We start from the raw sequence: 26,101 nt of genomic DNA, 5'->3' as shown, positions 1-26,101 counted from the left end.
TGGGAGCAAACTGTTGAAATCCTTACTTAAGGTATACTAAGCTGATCTTCTGTATATTAAGATAATCGAAAATGAATCTTGATGTGAATGGAAGGGGAGAGGGAGTGGGAAAGGGGAGGGTTGTGGGTGGGAGGGACGGTATGGGGGGGGAAGCCGTTGTAACCCATGAGTCGTACTTTGTAAATTTATATTCATTAAATAAAAGATAAAAAAAACATAAGTGCACCTAATTACAGGGCACCTGGCTATTTAAAAGAAATGTTAAAGGATCTAAAGGGAGGCATAGATTCAAATACAACAATAATGAAGGACTTCAATACCCCACTTTCAGCAATGGACAGATCAACCAGACAGAAAATTAGCAAGGAAACAGCAGAGTTAATTGACATAATAGACCAAATAGACCTAACAGATATCTATAGAACTTTCCATCCTACAATTGCAGAATACACATTCTTCTCACAGGTACATGGAACTTTCACTAGGATTGACCACATGCTAAATCATAAAGCAAACCTCATCAAATTCAAAAGAATCAAAATCATACCATGCATCTTCTCAGACCACAATGGAATGAAGCTGGAAATCAGCAACTGAGGAAACTCTAGAGCATATGCAAAAACGTGGAGACTGAACGACATGCTCCTGAATGAACAGTGTGTCGAAGAGGAAATCAAATAAGCAATCAAAAAATTTCTAGAAACAAATGACAACTACAACATATCAAAACTTATGGAATACAACAAAAGCAGTATTACGAGGAAAGTTTATAGCAATTGGTGCCTACATCAAGAAATTGAAAAGGCACCAAACAAATTAGCTATCAGTGCATCTTAAGGATCTAGAAAACAACAGAAAACCAAGCCTAAACTAGCAAGAGAAAAGAAATAATTAAAATTACAAAAGAAATCAACAAAATTGAAACAAAAAATACAAAATATCAGCAAGACAAAGAGCTGATTTTTTGAAAAAAAAATAAACAAAATTGACACTCCATTGGCCCAACTAACCAAAAAAAGGAGAAGACCCAAATCAATAATATTAGAGATGAAAAAGGAAATGTAACAGCAGACACCACAGAAATGAGAAGAATCATAAGAAATTACTACAAAGAGCTGTATGCCAACAAACTGAGAAACCTAGAAGAAATGGATAGATTCCTGGACACATACAACCTACCTAAATTGAGCAATGAAGACACAGAAAACCTAAACAGACCCATAACCAAGATCGGAATTCAGTCAGTAATAAAGACCCCCCCCCCAAAAAAAAAAAAAAAAAAGCCCAGGACCAGATAGCTTTACTGCTGAATTCTACCAGACATTTAAAAAAGAACTAACTCCAATTCTTCTCAAGCTATTCAAAACAATTGAAAGAGAGGGAATCCTCCCAAATTCTTTCTGTGAAGCCAACATCACCTTAACTCCTAAACCTGAAAAAGATGCAGCAGAGAAAGAGAACTACATGCCAATTTCCCTGATGAACGTGGATGTAAAAATCCTCAATAAAATTCTAGCCAGTCAAATCCAACAACACATCAGAAAGATCATTCACCTAGACTAAGTGGACTTTATCCCTGGTATGCAGGGACAGTTCAACATTCACAAATCAATCAATGTGATACATCACATTAACAAATGGAAGAACAAAAACCATATGATTATCTCAATAGATGCAGAGAAAGCATTTGATAAAATACAGCATCCTTTCATGATGAAAACTCTAAGCAAATTGGGTGTAGAAGTAACATTCCTCAACACAATCAAGGCAATTTATGACAGACCCACAGCCAGCATTCTATTGAGTGGGGAAAAGTTGGAAGCATTCCCACTGAAATCCGGTACACCTTTGCTATTCATCATAGTCCTGAAAGTTTTAGCCAGAGCAATTAGGCAAGAAAAAGAAATCAAAAGGATACAAATTGCAGATAACATGATTCTATATATAGGAAATCCAAAATACTCCACTAAGAGACTATTGAAACTGATAGAAGAGTTTGGTAAAGTAGCAGGATATAAAAATCAATAGCCTTTGTATACATAGACAACGCCATGGTTGAATAAGAACTTCTAAGATCAATTCCATTCACAATAGCTACCAAAAAATCAAATACCTTGGAATAAATTACACCAAGAAAGTCAAAGATCTATGATGAGAATTATAAAACATTAAAAAAAAAAAAGAAAGAGAAGAAGATACAAAAAAATGGAAAAATCATCTATGTTCATGGATTGGAAAAATCAGTATCATCAAAATGTCCATTCTTCCAAAAGCAGTTTAAAGATTCAATGCAATACCAATCAAAATACCAAAGACATTTTTCTCAGATATAGAAAAAAATGCTGAAATTCATATGGAAACACAGAAGACCTTGAATAGCTAATGCAATTTTATACAACATAAACAAAGCTGAAGGCTTCACAATATCATATTTCAAGACATACTTCAGGGCAATTATTATCAAAATAGCCTGCTATTGGTACAAAAACAGATTGATAGACCAATGGAATGGAATAGAAATGTCAGAAATCAATCCAAGCATCTACAACCAACTTGTATTCGACCAAGGAACTAAAACCAATCCTTGGAGCAAGGACAGTCTCTTCAACAAATGGTGCTGAGAAAACTGGATTTCTACATGCAGAAGTATGAAGCAGGACCTCTACCTTAAACCTCACACAAAAATCCACTCAAAATGGATTAAAGACCTGAATCTGCAACCTGACACTATCAAATTATTAGAGAAATTGGGGAAACCCTGCAAGACATTGGTACCAGGAAAGAGTTCTTGGAAAAGACCCCAGAGGCACGGGCAATCAAAGCCAAAATTAACAAATGGGATTACATCAAAATGAGAAGTCTCTGTACTGCAAAGGAAACATTCAGGAAAATGAAGAGGCAACTGACAGAATGGAAGAAATTATTTCCAAACTATGCAACTGATAAAGGATTAATAACCAGAATATATAAAGATCAAAAAACTCTACAACAACAAAACAACCAACCCAGTTAAGAAGTGGGCAAAGGACTTAAATGGACATTTTTCAAAAAAGGAAATCCAAATGGCCAACAGACACATGAAAAATGTTCAAGATCACTAGCCATCAGGGAAATCAAAACCATAATGAGGTTTCACCTCACCCCAGTTAGAATGGCTTTGATGCAGAAATCAACAAACAACAAAATCTGACAATGATGTGAGGAAAAGGTACCCTAATCCACTGTTGGTGAGAATGTGAACTAGTAAAGCCACTGTGTAAGACAGTGTGGAGATACTTCAAAAAATTTGAATATGGACCTACCATGTGACCCAACCATCCCACTCCTGGGAATTTACCCAAAGGAAATGAAATCAGTAAATGAAAGGGTTATCTGCATCCCCGTGTTTATTGCAGTTCAATTCACAACAGCTAAGATATGGGAACGTAAATATCTGTCAAACAAAGACTAGATAAAGAAATTATGGGATATGTGCACAATGGAATGCTACACAGCAGTAAAAAAAAAATGAAATCTAGTCATTTGCAACAAAATGGATGAATCTGGAAAGCATCATACTTAGTGAAATAAGCCAGTCCCAAAGGGACAATACCATATATTCTCCCTGATCTGTGAGAACTAATAGAGCATAAAAGGAAATCTGTAGAAGTGAAATTGGCACTTTAAGAAGCAATGACTTGAACAGCCCTTGTCCTGACTGTCAAGGAATAGGTTTTTTTCCTTCATACCATTTATTAAACTCGTTACTTAACATAGAGTTAATCATATGTGTATTCAGTCAATTGAAAATAGAATAAGGGGGGGGGGAGTTTATAACCATCAAGCTGTATAGTTCTGCATACATTCATATGGACTTACTTCTAAGGGTACAGTTTAAAAACCTGCCATGGGACCCCAGATCCCATTAAGCTGAGTGGTAAAAATGCCATCTTTTAAATTGATAATGTTAAGTGTTAAAGTGAACATACAGATAGGATTAAGTGTTGAAGTGATCATATAAATAGGATCAAGTGTCTGTTAATAATAATAGATAGAAGTAAAAAGGAAAGAATGTTCCAACATGGGAAGCAGTCCACACAGCAGATTCATAGTATGACAATCAATTTAAGTAGCACTCTGGCCTCAGAATTAGCCCTTAAGGCACCCCGGTCTGGCTGAAAAGCCCATGAGAGCCTTTCAGGCAGGGAAAGCCAAGACACTGTGGCAAACAGTATTCTACATGAAGGACCTCTGTGGTGAGACCCCAGTGGAAAGAAGTGGCAATCAAAGAAGGGTGTAATTTTCCCTGAAGGGAAGAGAGAACTTCCACTTTGCTTATGGCATTGTCTAAATACTGATGGAGATTATGGATTCAAAAGGCTTCCATAGCCTAGGCAGCTCATGTCAGGAGCCTCAGATGGTCACTGATATCATACATAAGAGTGTTAATTATTAAATTAACAGCAGGAGTCACTGTGCATTAACTCCCCATGCAGGACCTCTGTCCTCAATGAGTTGTATTATGAGAGTTAATAGTAAACTTGTTCTCAGACTGTTTGTGTGTGTGTGTGTGTTTGTGTGTACAAACTGTTGAAATCTTAGTATAGAGTTGGTCTTCTGTGTATAAAGTTAATCGAAAATGAATCTTAATGGAGAATGGGACTGGGAATGGAAGAGGGAGCAAGAGGGGGGTAGGAGTGTGGGTGAGAGCACGGGTATAGTGGCAAGAATCACTATATTCCTAAAGTTGTACTCCTTAAATAAAAGGTTTTTTTCAGGGGAGGGGAGGAAGCAGCATTCTGACATGGGATGCTGGCATTGCAGGTGGCGACTTAACCTGCTGCACCACAGTGCCAGCCCCCAACACTCTGGCAGATGTACTCACTGTAGATTATGACAAGTGCTTAGCAGGAAATAACCAGTGAGGAATGACAGAAACCAGTGAGCAAAGGGAGAGGGGACATCTTCAGATGTCACAGCTGTGGAAGACTAGTCCTGAACGGCGATGATGAAGCAGTGGAAGAGGGCAGATGTGAGACCGGTGCCGTGGCTCACTAGGCTAATCCTCCGCCCTGTGGCACCGGCACGCCGGGTTCTAGTCCCGGTCGGGGCGCCGGATTCTGTCCCGGTTGCCCCTCTTCCAGGCCAGCTCTCTGCTCTGGCCAGGGAGTGCAGTGGAGGATGGCCCGAGTGCTTGGGCCCTGCACCCCATGGGAGACGAGGAGAAGTACCTGGCTCCTGCCATCGGATCAGCGTGGTGCGCCGGCCACAGCGTGCCGGCCGCAGCGGCCATTGGAGGGTGAACCAACAGCAAAGGAAGACCTTTCTCTCTGTCTCTCTCTCTCACTGTCCACTCTGCCTGTCAAAAAAAAAAAAAAAAAAAAAAAAGAAGAGGGCAGATGTGAATGTCCTAAGGCCCCAAGAGCCGGCATCTTGGGAAAACAAGAGAGATGTGGACACCAGAGAGCAGTGGTGAAGACAGCTGGGATGGATGAGGTCTGGGCCACAGGAGAGCTGTGCCAAGGTTGAATCTTATTTCTTGTGCCACAGGAGGCCCTGGGAGGGCCCCTCTGGCTGGTGGGGATGGGTGCCCAGGAGAAAGAGCCCAGTTAGGAGGCTGGAGCAGTGTTGGGGGGGTGAAGCCATGGTCTCCTGGGAGTCTGGTGCCAGGAGGGTGGTGGGAGCTTTACAGATGGGCTACATGGGGCCTGTCCCATCAGCCATGGTGTCAGGCTCTGGAACGCTGCCATCCCCACTCGGCACCCCCTCCAGAGATCATGCGTGGTGGTGCGTGGTTCCGGGTCCCACGGAGTTGCTTCTGGGTTGCCCTGCCCCCTCCCTGGCCCAGTGACCTCGAACATGCCATGCAGCTCCTAGGGACCTCAGAGGGAGCTCAGAACATGTCAGAGGGCTTTCTGCCAACACAGTTTCTCTCTGTCCCTCCGCATCAGACTTGGGGTCAGACTTTCTGGGTCCCACCTAGGTCAGAGGAAGGCATGAGTCTGGGTACGGTTACCCTTCCGAGCCTCAGCACCACATCTTTGTAGTGCACACAGTGGGGCTGCAGCATGGGTTCTGTGACATAGTCCCAGGGAAGCAGAGAGCAGTTCCTAGCACACAGCAGGTGCTGGGTGAGAGGGCTGCAACTACTCTCAGATCCTCCTTCATCTCCTCACACCATGCCCTGGACTCTGCTCCCAGGCCCCTGGGCCTTGGAATGTGCCGACACTTGACGTGTTCCAGATTTATAGACAGAAGCTCGGATTTTTTAGCACAAATGGCTGCACATTCTATGCCTTTTTAAAGATGTGACAATACACCTTGCAGACTGTTCCCTATCAGAACTCCATCTTTTTCACTGCTGCATAGTACTCCTTCCATTGATTACCATGCTTCATTTAATCAATGCCATTTGTGCTGCTTCTAATGTTTTTGGCATCTCAATCGTTTCTGCAATGAGAAGTCTTATACACTTGTCTTTTTGCAAACACGTTAACATATCTACAGAAAAAAATTGCTAGGGGGCAGTTGCTGTGGCATTTGGCACATGCACTTGAACTCCTAATTCTTATCCTAAGCAGTGTCAAATTACTGTCTGTGCATTCTCTCTCACCAGCATGTGAGGTTAGTGTCCCCACTGCCTTCACCCAGTAGGCCGTCAGGATTTTCCCTATTTGTTCTATTCTGATACTGTTGTGATTCCAGTCATTTCTTTGACTACTACAAACACTCACCCTCATTCACCATTGGTATTTTCTGTTCTGTGACCTCTCCATTTTCCTGGCACATTGTCAAGACCTGAGAGCTGATTTGTTGGTGTGTTTTTGGGACCCAAGGTGACTTTTGTGCACGGGACCTCTGCCTTGCAGAAGCCGGTTGGGTTTCTGTGGTTGAGTCAGACTGGTCTTTTATGGCTTCTGGATTTCTACCTGGAGGTACAAAAGCCTGCTACTCCCAGAGGATAGAAAGAAATTTCCCACATTTTCCTCAAGGAGTTTTATGTTTCTTTCAAATGTGAAAATCTCCAATCCTTTTGGCATTTATCCTGGTTTACACTGAGGTTTGGGCCCAATTTCACTTGTTCTGATAACAGCTGGCTCACCAGCCAGCTTCCAGGGATGGTGAGCGGCCCCCACTGTTAGACGGCGCAGTCACCACATGGATGACATGACTGGTTTGGACCTTTGTCCTGAGAGCAATGAGACGTCAAGGACCAGATCTGTGCGGGGAAAGCATCACTCTGGCTGGCATGTCGTGGGCCAGCCTGTGTGCCGCCCACTGTGATCCCAGGGCACCCACCTCAGCGCTGGGGAACCAGTGGCAGCCTATGTCCCCAGCCCGCCCTGCAACACCACTTCTCCAGGAATTCCCTGGGAATCCTTTCTTTTCCTTTTGGGTTTCAGCATATTCTCTTGTTTAATTGACATGTGGTGACTGTACATCTTTTTGAACTCAGTGTGATACTTTGATGCACAGTTACAATGTGTCGTAATCCAACCAGGGTGATTAGTGCATCTATATCTTACTAAGCAATTCTGTGTGTTGGGAACGTTCAAAATCCCTCCTTCTGGCTACTCAGAATACAGAACAGACTATTATGGAGGGGCACACTACAGAGCCCTGCGGCAATCCTCTGAGGAACTGCCTGAGCCTGCATATCCCCGGAGGAGCTCTCACACCCCACCCTCTGCATGCTGTGGCCTCCTCTCCTCCAGTGAGCTCCGCCTGCTCCTGACCATGGCCTCCCCCTCCCACGGTCTTGGTGGGCCCTCATTGTCACCCAGAAATGCAGCACCCAGGAAAGCTCAACCCACATGCTGCAGCTGCCCCTCTTTGTTCCCTGACCCCACCACTTCGCCCCTCAGCCCCTCCAACTTGAACCCCTGGGTCTCTCCCAGTCTCTATGCCTCCTGTCCTCACCAAGCAACCCAAATGCCTGTCAACTGAAACCTGGATAATTATGGAATATGTACACCATGAGGAGGGGGATGGGAAGGCTGGCCTTCACTGCCCATGCATGGGTTGATGTTTCCGAGTAAACCCAAGAGGCAGGGAGACAGGTGAAGCTGCATCTGCAGGTGCGGTCATGTGTCCAGTGAAAGCTGGGGCACAGGCACAAGCACAGACCCAGATAGATGCAAAGTACAAGTTCAAGAACAGGTGCAGGTAGACACACCTGGTCTCCAAAAGGCCATGGCAAGTTCAGTGACTTTTGTGCTCTTTGTGAGACAAGAAGCAAGGGCGGTGGCTGAAAGTGAAGAGTGGGCTCCACATACATCCGAGTTCCTGGTGCCAGCTCTGCTCCTAGTCTAGACTTCAGGAAGCCACAGCCTCCTGAGTTACCTCTTGGGTCTCATACATCAGTGTTTCAAGCCAAAAACCTTTGTCCTCTCTCTCCCTCCCCAGTGCACCCTCCCCCCACCAGTAAATCAACCACGGTGGCAGTCTGTCCTTCCTGACAAGGGTTTCCTTACACTTGCCAGCACCTCCAAGGGGGGCAGCTGTAGCAGGTCTCCCAGTTCACTGTGCTCACCCTGCCCCACCCCTCCTGTCACTCCTGCAGCCAGAACCTCCCATGACCTCCCACAGCCCTTAAAATCCAGCCCCCAGCCTATACCGTGGGTCAAAACCTGCATCTGTCTGTACCTCCTGTCTGCACCCTCAAAAGCCCCAGGATCCTGCTGTGTTCCAAGTTTTCTCTGCAATGCCCCCCCTCTCCCCTTGTCCACCCAGGTCACTCATCTGTCCCTCTCTGTCCTCAGCCCAGACCCCCACACCTGAGTCAAGCCCCTGGCTGAGTTCTTGGTGCTGCCTCTGCTTCCCCATGGCTGTCTCCTTCGGTGTCCGTCTGTTCAGTGCACAGTCTAGGAGTCAGTGACCCTGCCTCCTGTTCTCCTTGCTGGGTCACCGTCCCCCACAGCTTCTGGCCCCTGGCTGGCCACTGCCTGAGGGGCTGCCTCCCTGGGCCAGCCTCAGCCTCCAGCGGGAGGTTTGGGTCTGATAAAAGCAAAGCAGTTACTGGTTTGGTGTGCAAAGCATGTAGGGTTGCAGAGTTGGGGGACCTCCTTCCAGGATGCACTGCCCCCCCTCACCAATTACAGTCAGCCTTGGTTTCCTTGGGGGATTGGTTTCAGGACCCGTTAGAGTACCAAAATCCACAGATACTGAAGTTCCTTATACGAAAAGCATAGCGTTTGCATATAGCCTATCTCTAGAAAACTTTTCACACCTAATGCAACATCAGTGCTATGTACATAGTGAAGACACGATATTTTGGAGTATTTTCAGTTTGTGGTTGGTTGAATCTGTGGATGTGGAACCCACAGATACAGAGGGCCAAGTGTATGGCCTTGGGCAAATCGCTGCTCTCTGGGCATTATGTTGTCACGGAGATGACCATGGTTCCTCTCACCGTGCAGTGACTCACAAACTGGGATGCAAGGCCCCTGTGGATTTCTTTCCAGCATCCTCCCCAAGCCCTCCTCTGCTGTGGGGCAGGCCTCAGCTGGGCACTGAGCAGCTTCTAGACTCTGACGGGGCCGTGGGCACCCCTAACCTGTGATCTTCCCCCACCCACATTGTCTTCTCCCCTGAATCTCACCTCCCCCATAGACGTGACCCAGCCCCTGGTAAGCCCCAACCCTGATCCTCCAGCAGGAACCCAGCTTCCTGCACTCGTGAACCTGTGAGCACTGTCATTCCCACCACAGGACCACAAGGCCCTCCAAGGACAGAGGTGCTCTCTCGGCCCCGCCTTGTGGCTTCGGGGCTGAGGCCTGTGTGGTGCACAGCCATGTTTGTTGGCCATGGTGTTGTCACAGTCCTGGGAGGCTGTGCTGGGAGTGCGCGAGGGGACCCTCTGCCTCTGACACTGACTGTGGCTTCTCTGCTTGTGTCTTGCAGGTCCTCCAGTAAGTGTCCGGGACTGTGCACCCTGCTCCTGAAAGATAAGACATTTGGTTCTCTCCCTGTAGCATGTCCTTGCAAACCAGTTTTGGTGAGAGAGGTGGGCCCTTGAAAAACAGAAAAAACCCACCCCAAACAAGAGACCCATTGGTTTTTGATTGGCAGGTGGAGACAAGTGCAGAATTCTGGGGTCTGACTGCCTCCTGAAACTGTGGTCCTTCCTCAAGCACCAGCACAAGCCCGGCACGCCTCACCAACTCCGTGGCTCAGCCTGGTGCATTGCAAGTGCATGCCCATACTTTTTCAGGGCTGTGCAGCCACTGGCTCTGTCTCGCAGGCTTTGGCAGAAAGGGCTCTAACATCAGGCTAGGATTGCAGGAATGATCCCTAGATCCCAGGGTTCATTTTCCTTCTTGGCCAGAATACATTTTGCTCCCTGGCAGGTAAGAGGGCTGCGGTACAGCAGGCAGAAAAACCACTGCATTCACAAGGGGTGTGAGGGGAAGCAATGGATTCCCCACAGCCTCCCCTTGGTGCCAGAGGCAGCCCTGGATGCGAGGGAGGGGCTGCCAATGGCCCCAGAAGCCCCCTTCACTCTCCAGGGCATAGGAGTCATCTGCATTGGCTTCCTCTTGGCAGCTTCTCAGAGCCTGATAAACGCCTGTGAATCCACTCAGGAAGCACATGCCTGAGGGCATGAGCCAACGTTAGCCATCTCCTTTCCCATGAGCCCTTTGCTGTGATACATTTCCTGATCACATCCTTGGGGATCCGGGCTTCAGGCACGTGAGCCCCACCCTGAGCCAACAGAAGAGGCGTGGATGCCCTGACCAGGAGCAGCACATCACAGCAAGGTCTCCCCGCTGTCCCACGCAGAACACAGAGCACTGTGGAGGGTGTTTTATTTTTTTAACTTGATTATTTAAATAGTCGATGTATTAAACGCAGAGACTACCAACGTGCAACCTGCAAGGGGCCTAAAGGAGAGATAGAAGCCCAGGAAGGGGACCAGGCTAGGGTGCGCACTGCCTGCTACACTGGGAGACTGCCAGGCATCGGCAATGATAAATGTTCCCCTACTCCCCGCACTCTCCCATTCCAGAGCCTCAGGCAGGGACTGAGTACCCCCCAGGCCTTTCTGCCAGCCCCATTTCAGGAACATTTTCAGTTCCAGGTCTGGTCACAGTGGCTGTAACACTGCCCTCCCCATGTCCCCATGGGGTCTGTGCCATTTGCCCCAGCTAACATGGGGGTGGAGGGTGACCCTCATGAGTGTGTGCCCTGGTGGGCCTGAAGAAGCCCATGGCCTGCAGTCCCCCAGCCTGGCCCGATGAGGCAGGAAAAGGGCACTGCATCCCCCAGACCCATTGGAACCCTATGTCGGCGCCCAGCAGCCTCTGTGCAAGCCATGCGGGACGTGGATGGTGCAGGCCCCAGTGAGCTCTGAATGGTGTTCTGCCGAAAGTCTGATTATTAACGACGTATTAATCACCACAGGGCCAGTCGGGACGAGATGGCTACCCGGTAATTTGTCATTTATTTTTTTTGCTCTCTCTGCTCTGTTCTCTTAAGCCACCACTGTCCCCCTGAGCCTTAGCTGACTGTCTGTGCCCCTCCCCCTCTGCTCTCAGGGTCAAGCTCTCGAGGCTCGTGGAAACACAGGTAGTGCCTGCAGGCAAAGTGGAGAGGCTTCCGGAAGGGGCCAGGGTGTCTCCCCAGATCCACCCGGCGCTGCGGTGGCATCCCCTCCCAGACACACTTGGCTGCTGCTCTCTCCCCAGCCCACCATGCCAACTCCACACTCAAGAGCTTGGCCTTTGTGGTGCTATCACTTCTCAGATCTATTTCAAAGCAGACAAACATGAGCTAGCCCAGGAATTGATGTCCCCCAGCCCTGCCGAGTGAGGGGTGGCCCAGCTGCCCTGGGGACCTGCAAGGAGGTTAAGGACCATGGAGGGGGCAGTAGAAGTGCGGGTGTGACCCACAGGGGAAGACCTGCTCTGCACCTGCAGATTAGGAAGAGGCAAGGAGAGAAGTGTTGGTGGTGGAGACCGATCTGTCCAGAGTCAGGAAGGGCCAGCCATGGAGAGGGTGGTCCCCATTCCTGCAGGAAAGCCCCCTCCTGGAGGCTGGAGAGAAAAGATCCGTCCCGGGCATCAGGATGGATCTGTGCTGACTGCTGGCTGGAAAAGTGCTCACTCTCTCTGAGCCTCCCACTCTGTGAATGGGGTGCTGAGGGTCCCCCTCACAGCATCCAACCCGGGATCAAGTGAGACTATAGAGGTGACAGCGCTACACGCAGCACAAACTGTGTCACAAACTCAGCCCTTCAGGACTTGGTGGAAAGTAGGGAGCATTTACCTTGTGCCCAGACAGGCAGTATGGCTCCCCTGCAGCAGGCAGCCTGGCCTCTAACTGGGCTCTGCAGGACGTAAGAATGGAAGGCTCGAAATGGCTATGACCCACCTTCACCCCACGGAGCACAAGGGCCAGGGCCCTCTTCCTGGTCAGCAAGGAGATGCACTGAGCAGCTGGAGGCTCTTGCTGGACCCTCAAGCAATGCCTTAAGCAGTTCAGGACGACTGAAACGAGTGGTTCTAACAGAGCCACTGCTGGGTGACCCACATCGCTTTTACCCACCTGGTGTGTCTATCTACTTTGCAGATGCCCCTCGACTTACGCTGGGTTAAGGCTCCAAAAATCAGTCATAAGTGGGAGGAGTCATAGGTGGAAAATGTACTGAAGGCCCCTGACCCGCCACCTGCCCTGGCCCAGCAGCCCCGCGCCCTGGAGAGCCTGGGTCAGTCCCCTTGTGACCATGGGGCTGACTGGGAGCGCGCTTGCTGCCACCGCCCAGCATCACAGGGTGGGGGTGGGGGGGATGGGACCACCAGCGCTAGCCCAAGACAAGTCAGCGTCCACACCCCAGGCATGCGGTGCACGGAGTGCGTGTTGCTTCCACGCCATCGGGAGTGGGAAATCCCAAGTGACGCCCTCCTAGGTCCAGAGTGGAGTGGGTGGTGCAGGGGAGCTACTCCTCACTTCCCCACGGCTTCTCCCCCTGAGCTCTCAGGGACCCAGGCACCCCCTTTCCCCACTGTAAGCATCAGAGAGGCCACCGGCTGATGATGGGGGTCATTTCTCCTGGGTTCTCCCGACCAGCTGCCAGGGGTCTGCCTTCCACAGAGGTCTCTTCTCCCTGGGCCACCCTCCTGCCTTCCTCCAGGACCCAGTGGGGTATGGGATGGCCACCAGCACCATCGGCCTCAGGCAAGAGCTGTGGAGCCCAGAACCCGGGTCGGAACCCAGCCTCTGCCTCCCATGAGAGAGCAGGGAAAACCTTGGGCAGTCCCTGTAGTGGCCCTGAGCTCTACCCCCTGCCCTGAAGAGAAGAAAACGAAGGTGGGGTTCAGAGCCCACACACTGCCTACGCGGGACGTGGTGCTCACGGCCAACTGAGGGCGTGGCCACTGGGCGCCCACAGGACTGTCGGGATCCACACAAGTTGTAGTGCATGCGAGAGGGGCTCCAGCCTGGCTCTGTAATGCCGGGGTGGGGAATGGAGGGATGTGTGTGGCCCCCAGGGTGAAACTGGGGTTCCTGGGGAGGAAGCAGGGCAGAGCCCAGTGGGGGCCCCCCACTTCCTGTCTGCAGGCAGCTCTGCAGCTCGCTCCTCATAGCGCTGAGACGCCCTGAGCAGACAAGCAGGCCAGGGATGAGGGGACCCGGGAAGCTGTCACCACAGCCCATGTGTGCCCTTTCCCTGAGGGTGCCTGGCCCAGCCTGCACCAGACCCAAGTTTCTGCACAGAGGTGGGCACCTGCAGGGCCCAGGGCATGGGTGTTGCCTCCAAGCATCAGCGCTCTGGCACTGCTGCCTGAGCTGACCCTTCCATGAGACCCACAGCTGAGAGGGGACTGTGAGGGGTGGACACCCTGCTGGGCTCCCCTGGAGGAGGGAGAGCAGTTCCGCAGCGGGAGCAGAGGGGACAGACTTCTGCAGGCTCCTGGGGCCCATGAGTTTTGAGCTGAAATTCCCATGCCTTGGCCTGTGGAGGGCCCCCAACCAGGGCTGACTGCAGATGGCTCTGTGTGGTGAGATCTTTCCTAGGAATCGGTGTAGGCTTATTTCTGTGATTATCTCCTCAGCATTAATGTCTGTAGTTGAGTCACTGCACCAAAGGGTTTGCACATGTTTGAGGCTTTGATGTGTATTGCCAAATAGCCCTGCAGGAGGCTGTCCTAATTCCCATTCCCACCAACAGCAGATGAATACGGGCTGTTTCCCCAAGCCCTGGACACACTTTTAAATGTATGTCAGTATGGTAAGTTTAAAAATATATGCATGTATGTACAGATCTTATTTTAATGTAGGGTTCACCTTCAATAGTGCATTTGAGATTTGTGTGGTCCTTGGTGCTGTCTGGTGGTCAATATTGGAATTGCAGGCATAGAGCTTAAAAAGGTGACCGCAGCATTGGAGAGCCTTCACATACAGGTTGGTCCAGGGACCACAAGGCTCAAGGAATCAGCAGTGCAGGGGGAATTCTGAGCTCAGAACGTTGCAAGCCAAGTGCACCCATGCCAGCCCAGCTCCCAGTTCTGAACTCTTGGCCATTGCAGGCATTTGGGGAGTACATCAGCTCTTTCTCTGCCACTCAAATGAATGAATTAATTAATCTTTTTTTTTTCTTTTTTTGACAGGCAGAGTGGACAGTGAGAGAGAGAGAGACAGAGAGAAAGGTCTTCCTTTTGCCGTTGGTTCACCCTCCAATGGCCACGCGGCTGGCGCTTCGCGCTGATCCGAAGCCAGGAGTCAAGTGCTTCTCCTGGTCTCCCATGGGGTGCAGGGCCCAAGGACTTGGGCCATCCTCCACTGCACTCCCGGGCCATAGCAGAGGGCTGGCCTGGAAGAGGGGCAACCGGGACAGGATCTGGCGCCCCGACCGGGACTAGAACCCAGTGTGCCGGCGCCACAAGGTGGAGGATTAGCCTAGTGAGCCGTGGCGCTGGCCCAATTAATCATCTTAAGTGGATGAATTGAGAGTTAAATGATGAAAAAAAGCAATGATCTTGAGGGAGAAATTTTCCCAGCAGAGGAAAAAGCAGGTGCCCAGGTCATGAATTTGGAGTGAGCTTTGTGTCTCCAGCAGCACTGAAGGCCACAGTGGAAGGAATGAGTGAGCGAGGGACAGGGAGATGGTAGAAGGCAAATGCCAAGGGGTGTCTGGGCCGCATCAGGTAAAACCTTGAAGGCCATGGTTTTGAAGGTCCGCTGGGGGGAGGTGATGGCTGAACTTGGCCCTGGTTCTAGAAGCCACCCTCCCCAGAGACAGCTGCCAGGGGCACTGAGTCCTTTAGGGAACCCATGAGACAGGACTGTCACCTCTCAGCCCCTCAGCCCTCCAACTGTGCCAGGGAAGCGGGGGCAAGTACTGAGTGCTTACTGGATACACACTTATTCATGGGAGGCCAAGGCAGAAAGCTCCAAAACTCAAACCTCCTGAGCACAAATCCGAGGCCACAGCAGACAATTCCACATCTGACCTCACGGGATGGATCGCAGCGCAAACACAGATGCACCAGCACATAAGCTGTTCCTCAGGCCTATGAGACAAATGAATGTGGGGTTGAGTCTGGTCCTGCCCCAAAATATCTTGTGTTGCAGGCAGACTTTCCACAATGCGAAACCTGAAACCCATGTGGCCCCAGGCATTTCAGGAAGGGGCCTCCCAGGCTGCAGGGCAAAGACGAGGAAGGGAGCCTGGTGGGAGGGGGTTTCTGTAGTGCCTTCCCTAGTGAGACCATAATCCAGAATTGCAAGGTGGCAGCTGCTGAGGGTTGCACTAGCGCCACCTCCTGGGCCCCAAGCATAGTGCAGGGGACCCATCTGCCCAAATACCCCCCACCCCCACCAGAGGGATGGGGCACACACTTGCTCCGGGATTTACAGGCTCCCGGCCGCAGCGTGGTCCCTGAGGCAGGGCCCCAGCCTGGGACCAATTTTGACATGAATGACTCAGTCCGGCTGTTTGGAATTAATCAAGGGAGCGAAAGGGGCTCCGAGCACCACACATACATGTGCTTTCTTGCACTCTCGTAGTTCAAAAACAGCTTTGATTGTAAAAGTGTAATTAGTTAAATGATTCATCTGTAATGTCCTAAACCCATCTGTTTTTTTAGATTCCAACATCCTCCATCTCATTTTCATCTGACCCCTGCGGGACTGCCCCCCAGCCCCCTGGATTCCGGGCTGAGCAGGGGACGGGATGAAAGCAGATGTCCCAAGTCCCCAGTCATGGCCCCCAGATTGGAACCGCAAGGAGACACAGCCTGGCCCGCTGGAGAGGGCCACCATGCTGGCCTCTCCCACAGCCCCCAGGCCCACATTGGGCAGCTGCCCCTTGTCTTGGCCGGGTACTGCATGCCCAGTTTCCCCATGAGTGTCCCTTGTGGGGCACCCCAGCTTGGGGAGGCTCAGCTGCTGCTCCTGTCTTTGGGCCCCAGATGACTCATATAGACCTGGCATTGGCCCCGGTGCCTCCTGTGCACCTCGTCCTGGGCTGTCACTTAGCAAGGGCAGCAGCCGTCAGGGACCCAGCAAAGGAGGCCAAGCCTGCTCTTTGCTGGTTTGCCTGGGCTGCAGGCTGGCACCGAGCCCCACGTGCCCAGGGCAGCAAAGCAGCCTCACTCCATTGTCACAGAGCTGAGCAAGGCTGTTGCACCAAGCCCAGGGCTTCAAAGGAAACAGGCTTGGGAGAAAGCCTCTATGAGGGTAGGAGCCTCTCCACCCAGCTTCCCCGGTCCGGCACTAGGAGAGGCAGCACTGTCACCTCCAGTGCAACCCTGATCCCTCTAAGCCTGGACCTCTTCAACCTCTGGGAAGCCCCAGGGCAGATTTCAACGGGCTGGGTGCAGTGAGCGACAGCCCGTGCTGTCGCCATGGTCGATGACGTCAGCAGGGGAGCCCCTTCTTAGCCTGCAGCCTCAACGCCCTGCCCGGGATCCCGGTGGAGCTCCCCCGGCTGCGGCCCCGGCACAGGAGTCAGCCCGGGCCGGCCTCCCGCAGGTCCAGGGCGCCCTCTAGTGCCCGGCCCCGGAGCGCGTCCTGCGTTCCAACTGCGCCCAGGGCGCATTTGGGCCTCCTGGCGGCAGTGATGAGAGGTCCGTCCAGGGGTCCCCATCTCACGGAGCCCGTGATTGAGAAAGGGAGAGAATCAAAAGAGCGTGAGTCCCGGCCTCGCTGGGCGCTGTGGTCAGGGCGCCTGTGCCTGGCCTGGGGAGGGAGGAGGCAGGTGTGGACCGAGGTCAGGAGGTCAAGTAGGTGCCGACAGTGGGAGCCGCAGGAGGAGCAGCCAGGTGGTGGGGGCGGCTACTTGTCCTCCTGACCCAGCCCGCGCCCCCTTCCTCGGGGCAGCGCTGCCACGTGTTCTCCCTAGATGTGGAAGCTAAAAACAAAAACAAAAAACAAGCCGCCGCCGCGGCTCACTAGGCTAATCCTCCGCCTTGCGGCGCCGGCACGCCGGGTTCTAGTCTCGGTCGGGGCGCCGGATTCTGTCCCAGCTGCCCCTCTTCCAGGCCAGCTCTCTGCTCTGGCCAGGGAGTGCAGTGAAGGATGGCCCGAGTGCTTGGGCCCTGCACCCCATGGGAGACCAGGAGAAGTACCTGGCTCCTGCCATCGGATCAGCGCGGTGCGCCGGCCACAGCGTGCCAGCAGCGGCGGCCATTGGAGGGTGAACCAACGGCAAAGGAAGACCTTTCTCTCTGTCTCTCTCTCTCTCACTGTCCACTCTGCCTGTCAAACACACACACACACACACACACACAGGCAGGTCACATCCTTGAATCAGGCTGAAGCGAGCAGCACAGGGGCCCCAGCAGGAGACTTGGGCTCAGGGCCCTGGCTGGGGGTCCAAGCTTCAGCTCCCTCTGTTTTTAGAACAATGACAATGGCGCCTGCCTGCCACGGTCAGGGTCGCTGGTGGCCAGCTAAGAGGACAAGGGTGCATCACACGTGGACACCCTACCTGCGGCACACACTGCACGCCAGGCTGCTCTGTCTCCTCCATCGTGCAGAAAGGGGCGGGGCGGGGAAGGGAGCGGTGGAGGCTGGTCCTGGCGGGAAGGAGAACAGGAGAGCCGGCTCACAGCCAGAATTCTAGGCTCCCCAGCGCTTGGGTGCCTTACCAGGGCTGGCCAGAGGGGGAGACTCCGCCGCTGGGGCTGGGGGCAAACCCGGAGCAGGGGATGGGAGGGGGTGGCTGGAGTCCAGCCCAGGCAGAGGGACCATTGTTGCATTATTGTTCGGCTTAGGAAGATTTTATTGACTTGTCTATGTGACAAACAGTTATAGAAGGAAGCTATTCTCAGAGCTACAACGTGACACCTTTGTTTTCAACTTTATATGTTATTAAATAGCTCTACCTAATAAACAGTTCCACAAAGGAAAAGACCATAAAACAGTGGCGCAGTAGGCTAAACCTCCACCTGCAGTGCCGGCATCCCATATGGGTGCTGGTTCAAGTCCCGGCTGCTCCACTTCCGATCCAGCTCTCTGCTATGGCCTGGGAAAGCAGTGGAAGATGGCTCAAGCACTTGGGGCCCTGCACCCACGTGGGAGACCTGGAAGAAGCTCCTGGCTCTTGGCTTCAGATCAGCTCAGCTCTGGCTGTTGAGGCCATTTGGGGAGTGAACCAGCGGTTAGAAGACCTTTCTCTCTGTCTCTCCCTCCCTCTGTTTATAACTCTACCTCTCAAATAAAGAAATAAAATTTTCACCAAAAAAAAGATACTCAAACTCACATAAAATAAATTGTAAAATAGCCATAAAATCCTCAATCCTATAGTAGCAGATACTTCGTATCCATTTGTTTGACAAAGATGTAGAGTGAAGTTTGACAAAACACTGTATTTGCAGCAAAACTGATACAGACCTTTATTTTTTAACTTCCACATATGGGGAGAACATGCAGCATTTGTCTTTCTATGTCTGGCTAACTTCACTCAACATGATGTCCTCCAGTGACAGCCATTTTGCTGCAAATGATAGGATTTCATTCCTTTTTGTCACGGAACGATCCTCCACCATGTGGATGTATATGACATTTTCTTTATCCGATCATCTGACGAGAAACACCTTGGTTGGTGGCAAATTTTGGCTGTTGTGAACAGTGCTATGAATATGGTGATGCAGCTGTTTCTTTGATACGTTGTATTCAAGTCTTTTGGGAATCTACTCAGTAGTGGGATTGCTGGATCATGAGGCAAATCTATTCCTAGTTTTTTAAGGCGTCTCCACACTGTTTTCCACAATAGCTGTACTGATTTACATCCCCACCAACGGTATATAAGAATTCTGGCTGATGCCACGGCTCACTAGGCTAATCTTCTGCCTGCAGCGCCGGCACACCGGGTTCTAGCCCCGGTTGGGGCGCTGGATTCTGTCCCGGTTGCCCCTCTTCCAGGCCAGCTCTCTGCTGTGGCCCAGGAAGGCAGTGGAGGATGGCCCAAGTGCTTGGGCCCTGCACCCGCATGGGAGACCAGGAGGAAGCACCTGGCTCCTGGCTTCGGATCGGCACAGCACGCCGGCCATAGAGGCCATTTGGGGGGTGAACTAACGGAAAAGGAAGACCTTTCTCTCTGTCTCTCTCTCTCTCACTGTCTAACTCTGCCTGTCAAAAAAAAAAAAAAAAAAAAAAGAGTTCTCCTTTTCCCACATCCTTGCCAGCATTAGGTACTGTCTGTCTTTGGGTGATAACCATGCTGACCCGGGAGAGGTGATGCCTCATGGTGGTTTTGATTTGCATTTCCCTGATGGTTAGTGATACTGAGTGTTTATATTTATTGGCCAGTTATATTTCTTCTTTTGAGATCCATTCAGATCCTGGGTTTGTTAACTGGAGTGGTTGGTTTTGTTTGTTGTTTGTTTTTTATTGTTGGTTTCTTGAATTGCTGCTATATTCTGGATATTAATCCTTCCTTGAATAAGTAGCTGGAGAATGGGATTTTTTTTCCCATTCTGTTAGATGTCTCTTCACTCTGTTGATTGTCGCCTGTGCTGTGCAGAAGGCTCTGAGTTGGATAAAGTCCCATTTCTCTAGTTTTGCTTTTGTTGCCTGCACTTTGGGTGTCTTATCCAAGAAGTTGTTCCCTGCACGAATGCTTTGAAATGTTTCCCCACATTTTCTTCTAGCAATTTCAGTTTCAGGTCTTAAATTTGCGTCTTTGATCCCTCTCAAGTCGGTTTTTGTATATGGTAAGAGATAAGTTAGAGGTTTTTAAGATGCGACTTTTAGGGGTGGGGGAAATGTTCTATAAAGATGAACCAGAAACTGTTGTGCTTTTTTTTCCTTTGCAAGGATGTCTTTGTAATGTATTTCATAATTAGAATATCCAATACAGATAAACTGACTTGAATTCTTTTGAAAAAAAAAAAAAAGAGGCCGGCGCCGTGGCTCACTAGGCTAATCCTCCGCCTAGCGGCGCCGGCATACCGGGTTCTAGTCCCGGTTGGGGCACCGGATTCTGTCCCGGTTGCCCTTCTTCCAGGCCAGCTCTCTGCTGTGGCCAGGGAGTGCAGTGGAGGATGGCCCAGGTGCTTGGGCCCTGCACCCCATGGGAGACCAGGAAAAGCACCTGGCTCCTGGCTCCTGCCATCGGATCAGCGCAGTGCGCCGGCCGCAGTGCGCTGGCCGCGGCGGCCATTGGAGGGTGAACCAATGGCAAAGGAAGACCTTTCTCTCTGTCTCTCTCTCTCACTGTCCACTCTGCCTGTCAAAAAAAAAAAAAAAAAAGAGAGAGATAGGTTTCTAATAGCGTTCTTCCACTTCTATACAGCCAGTTTTGCCAGCACCATTTATTGTGAAGACTATTCTTTCTCCAATATATGTTCTTGGCATTTTTGTCAAAAATCAGTGGGCTGTGTGTAGATGGATTAAATTCTGGGTTCTCTATTCTGCACCACTGATCTGTGTGTTGGTTTTTATGCCAATACCATCCTGTTTTAATTACTGTAGCTTTGTAGGATGCGTTGAAGCCATGTATTATGATGCCTCCAGCTCGATTTTTCTTGTTCAGGGTCACTTTGGCTATTCTGGGTCTTATGTGACTCCATATGAATTTTAGGATTGTTTTCTCAAATTCTGTAAAGAATGTCATCAGTGTTTTGATAGAAATTGCATGTAATCTTTAGATTGCTTTAGGTTGTATAGACACTTTGGTGATATAATTCTTCCAATCTGGGAGCAAGGAATATCTTTCCATTTTCTTGGTCATTATTGCATCTTCTGACATTTCAGTGGAATCTGGAAATCCAAATTCTACACAAACTCTTTGGATTCATAAGGGTCCCAGCCAATCCTCTACCTGTGGGTGATGGTAGTAGTTAAGTAGATAAAACAAGCTACTTAGGAAGGGCAGAGGTTTGCTTGGGCCCGTGGATTGGAGGTCACAGCCCACGGCCAGGCAGGCTCCGTGGTCCCTGCCACCTGGCAGCCTGGAGGATGGGGAGGAGGAACATTTGCAGAGGAAGGATTGCATGGTGAGCAGGAAGCAACCAGAAAGGCGGGGCCCAGCTCAGCCTTTATAACCGACCCCCTCAGGAGCACTTCCTTTTGAGGCCACACCCCCAGGGACCTGAGGCCCTCCCACCAGGCCCAAGCACCACCATCAGATTGTTTCCACCTCTTATCCCGCTGTGTGATGTCATACCGCAGCAGTGACAGGCACCTGGGGAAGCCAGGGAGGGCCGCCCTGAAGCCCAGAGCTGGCTGTCTGGGAGGTTGCAGACTCAAACCTGAGTGGGCAGAGTGGCCACATGAGATCAAAGGCAGAGCAGGGCGTGGTCAGGGTCACAGGGACCCTGCCAGTGGATGCCCACAGCCTAGTCTGCTGCAAGGTCTCCCAGTCTCAGCCCCCTTCCGAGCTGAGCTGTGCCAGGCACACAGGCCACCCTCAGCCCCAGCAGGCAACATCTCCATCCCTCCACCCCTGTGGATGCTGTCTGCATCCCAGAGTTCAGACTGCACTGTGACCAACACCTCCATCCTCGGCTGGCAGCAAATTGAGATGATGGTGGGCGCCTCCTTCTATTTCCAGTGCCTTCCACCAGGCCACATGCCTGAAATGGGGACATCCGGCCAGAGGCAGCTCAGAGAGACACAGCCCCACTCTGGTCTCACCCTCCCCACCCACTGGGAGACAGACCTTTTATTATCCTCACTCCCAGCTAGGAGCAGTTTTTCCTGATACCTGATACCTGATACTCGAGGTAGCAGACATGTAATTGAGGCAGGTGTTTGCAGATCGGTTCAAGGCATGGCACTGTAGACACCACTTCCTGTAGCCACGGGCATAGACGTAATTGCTTCCAGAACATGCAAGGCATTCGCCTAGCTTGCCCTCTGTCCAGGATAGAAGCCAGCCGGCTCCATAGCCTCACAGAATCAGAGGGCTGGAAGGGACCTGGGAGATTTCCTATAAACACAGATGCCCCTACAGAGCTGGCTCCTCGTCATGGTGCCAGGCTGGGGTGTGGCCCCAGGGAGAGGCAGTTTTGCCATCCAGGAATGTGAGCCTGGAGCTGTGAGATCTCCCAACTTTCAAGCAAAGTCTAAGTTCCAGGTGTTTATATGAAACATTAGTTTTTGTTTTTAAGATGTATTTATTTGAAAGGCAGAGAGAGAGAGAGAGAGAGCGAGCTTCCATCCAGTGGTTCATTCTCCAGGTGACCACAACAGCAAGGGTTGGACCAGGCTGAGACCAAGAACCAGAAACTCCCTCCAGAGTGGGTGCAGGCACCCAAGCACTTGGACTACCTTCTGCTACCTCCCAGGTGCATTAACCGGGAGCCAGATCAGAAGCAGAGCAGCCAGGACTCAAACAGGCAATCCGATTTGGGATGCCAGCATCCCAGGCAGTGGACTAATGGCTGGGAGTCTCTAAATGTTGCAACTAATTCGGGAGATTTTGTTTATGTTTTTAACTACACTGGCTCCAAGAGAGACGCCGTCCAAGCCTGGTCTCTCACTTCACAGATGACTGGTGCTGTGGGAGGCAGTTGGGCAAGGCCTAGAACAAGTGGGAGGCAGCCCCCAGCCTCCACGAGGGCTCCCATGATCCCACCCAGCCGAAGCCCTCACAGCGCGCTGGGAGCTGGGCCACAGAGCTGGGTGTTCCGCAGCGCACCCCAGATGGTGAGAGCCAGCGCTGGGGGCAGGAGGAGCCTGGCTGGAAAGTGTCTGCAGCCTCACTGCATGGGGCTGCAGCCGGCTCAAGCCAAGTCCTTTCTTGGGGAATTTCCTAAGCTCCTGCCGGGGCCCACGTGTGTGCAACCAGCCTGGCCTGAGAAACCAAAACCACATGGTGCTGACCTGCCCCGAGGGGCTTCCCGCCCACCCGAAGCCACTGGCCAGCCTAATGAGGGCTGGGAGCCTTCACACAGGAATGCGGCCTCACGGGCTGTAATTTGACCAATTGTTGACATCTGGGGCGTAATTACTAGGCCCCAGACTGATAATCCTGGTAAGCCCACCTCATCCAGGGCCCCATCCTGGTGCCTTCTGAGGGCTCCACCCCCACCCCAGGAGCCAGCAGCCATCATTACAGCCACAGAGCAAGATGGGCAGCACACCGACCAGCTTTGTTATGGAACAACACCCCAAACTGATTGGAGGCATCACTATAGAACCCCCAAACTGGATCCTCTCTCCTGATGCTCAGAAAGCCAATCTATGACATCAGGATGGTGGAAGAAAGCGTGTGTTTATTGCAAAATCCAGAGCAAGGAGCCAGGCAGCTGTTGCTTAATTCCCGGGTTCCCGGAGGAGTCAGGGGTGAAGGTTCTTATAGACTGAAACTGGGGCTGAGAGGTACGTGATCAGCTCATGTCCAAGCTTCTGATTGGTCAGTGGTGCTGTGCTCTTTAGGGAATTTATGGCGGCCAGGTGGGCTCCAGTTGGTCTGGGGGTTATGTGCAGGTGACAGCTTGCATTCTGCCCAGACCTGGAGTTCCCCTAGACAAATTGCCCCCAAGACAATGGCAGCCATCAAGGTTCTTATCTGCTGGAGAAATGAATGACTCCTTGAACCTTGTAGGACCAGCCGGATCACTCCCTCAAGTCAGTGAATCCCTTTTGATAAGCGCAGGCAAACACAACTTGGGCTGGCTCCCTGCTTTTCCGCGATGGGGGTTCAGTTCCAGTTTGAGCACCCAAACACAGCCACTCGGTTCAGCAGACCTCGAGTTTGTATGGGGGCGGGTCAGGCACACTGAGGAAGGAGCAGGCCTTGTCCCAGCATTTGTCCCCGGTGTGGGGCAGGGGGTCAGCACGGGCTATCGTGGCTGATGGCCACTGGGAAGCTCCAGGGCTGGAGCCAGGAAACCTCTCCTCTTCTGCCACACTTGTTAGCATTTCTCAAAAGAGAGCTCCGGCAGGAGGGCGGGAGGGCAGAGACCCCCAGGATGCCGGCAGGTGGCACAGCCCACATCCCACTGCCAGCCACGTGGAAGGCCTCGTGAGAGTCCCAGCGCAGCCCCCTGAGCCAATGCAGACCCCCCCACTTCTGGGCCAGCCTGCCTGTGGGGTCTCATGTTTTGGGTCGGTCTGGAAAAAGAGGAGGCAGAGTAGACTGACCTGAGACGCAACTTGAACTTGTCTGAGAGGGGACCAGTGTGGCCTCCACTTTATGTAGGAGGAAACTGAGGCTCTGCGACACCCCCATCTTTGACTGAGCCAGCACAGTGGGGAGACGCAGCCCTGCCTGCCTGGTGTCCTAGGGCAGCTGGCCACTCAGCCTGCTCCTCGCGCCCCTGCGAACGTCCTGCTGATCTCTGCTGGGAAAGGATGGCTTGAGGCAGCCGGGGCGGGGCAGAGGTGCTGAACATCTGTTGGGGGTAGGACCGGGACGGGGGACTTCCAGGGCTTCGATCAGGCAGGGCAGGGACTAGCCAGCATTGAGCACTGCAGGTCTGGGGCCCAGAGAAGAGATGCTGAGGCTCAGACACAGGACTGCAGCCCAGCATCTGCTGTAGGCCATTGGCTTCCTGCTCCAGTTGCAAGAGAGGCCAGGCCTGGTGGTCAACACCCGATTGTCTGGGACTGGACAGGGCTGCCTTGATAGGTACAATGCCTGCACACCTGCCAGGGCCTGTGCCCCCACCCCCAGAGCTGGGCTTCTCAAACACCTCTGTTCCACTCAGATCAGACATACCCTGGGTCCAGCCTGACCATGCCCCACCCATGTCTGTTCTTGGTTCTCTTCAGCCCTGCCCTAGGCCCTCTCCCTAGTGCCCAGAGCCAGGCTCAGCCCTTCCTCCAGCCCACCAGTGGTCCACACGGCCACATACCCCACCTGCCTCAGCCAGGTGCCAAGAAGGAGCGGGGTCCATGGAGATGGGGGACACTGCCCTCCTGGAGACCCACAGAGCAGGATGGTGGCTCACACGGGGCTTACAGGGAAGACACGTGTCCAGAGTGTTTCTGAAGCTTCCTGACCACGGAATCCCTAGGACACCCACAGGACGGTGTGCGTGGGGCACCAGTTTGGGAGAGGCAGGATGTAGGGTGAATATGTGTGGGCTCCAACCTCCGTAGGTTCCCAGCCCGCGACCCCTAGCCTTCCCCAGCACGGGAGGAGACGGCAGAATCATGGCCCCAAGCTGGGCTGTTCCATTCTCTGCCTGCCTCAGAGACCCCCTCCTCAGTGACTCCCTTTTTCCCAGCCACCTCTCTGAAGGTCAGCATTGACACAGACGGTGGATTCGGGGGTCTGTGGACAGCTCTCCTGCCCAGGTGGATCAGTGGGAGCCCAGGGCCACTGCACAGACCACGGCCCCGGCAGCATCAAGTGCAGCTGAGGCGCAGGCCCTGCACCCCTGCTCTGTGGGTCGTGGTGCCTGCTCAGGAGACTTCACTTTCCTTCAGCCGTGTTCCCAAGCGCACTGCTCACACCACACCCTCCGCCTTTATGCTGAAGCTACACGTTTCAGCTCCACATTGTAGAAGCCAGGAGCTCTGCAGTCCCAAAGACAGGCACTCAGGGGCCCCACATGCATCAGAAACAGGCCTTGGGGGGCCAAGGTTGTGCTATCATTGACCCACCAGAGACAGGAGGCCTGCGGTCCCGCCAAGGAAGGGGCAGACCAAGGACACTCCCAGGGACATCTGGGCGCCCCCTGTGGGACATCCTGGGGTCCCTTCTAAGGACACTTCTGGAAAA

The 26,101-nt window shown here is 52.0% G+C and overlaps 1 protein-coding gene across 1 annotated transcript in view; it reads left to right on the top strand.

Moving 5' to 3' along the window:
• The window catches only part of COL23A1 (collagen type XXIII alpha 1 chain), a 308,982-nt gene that overhangs the window by 259,287 nt on the left and 23,594 nt on the right, over positions 1-26,101 (top strand). Inside the window, exons 4-5 of the mRNA XM_008255487.5 lie at positions 9,883-9,890; positions 11,383-11,409. Coding sequence (XP_008253709.1) covers positions 9,883-9,890; positions 11,383-11,409 — 35 coding nt within the window. The remainder of the gene's footprint in view (positions 1-9,882; positions 9,891-11,382; positions 11,410-26,101) is intronic.

Source organism: Oryctolagus cuniculus, chromosome 6 (genome assembly GCF_051225735.1).
Source record: "Oryctolagus cuniculus isolate XC-2025 breed Fujian yellow rabbit chromosome 6, ASM5122573v1, whole genome shotgun sequence".
Taxonomy (NCBI): domain Eukaryota; kingdom Metazoa; phylum Chordata; class Mammalia; order Lagomorpha; family Leporidae; genus Oryctolagus; species Oryctolagus cuniculus.
Note: the sequence above shows the minus strand (reverse complement) of the source record. Positions and strands in the feature narration are given on the sequence as shown.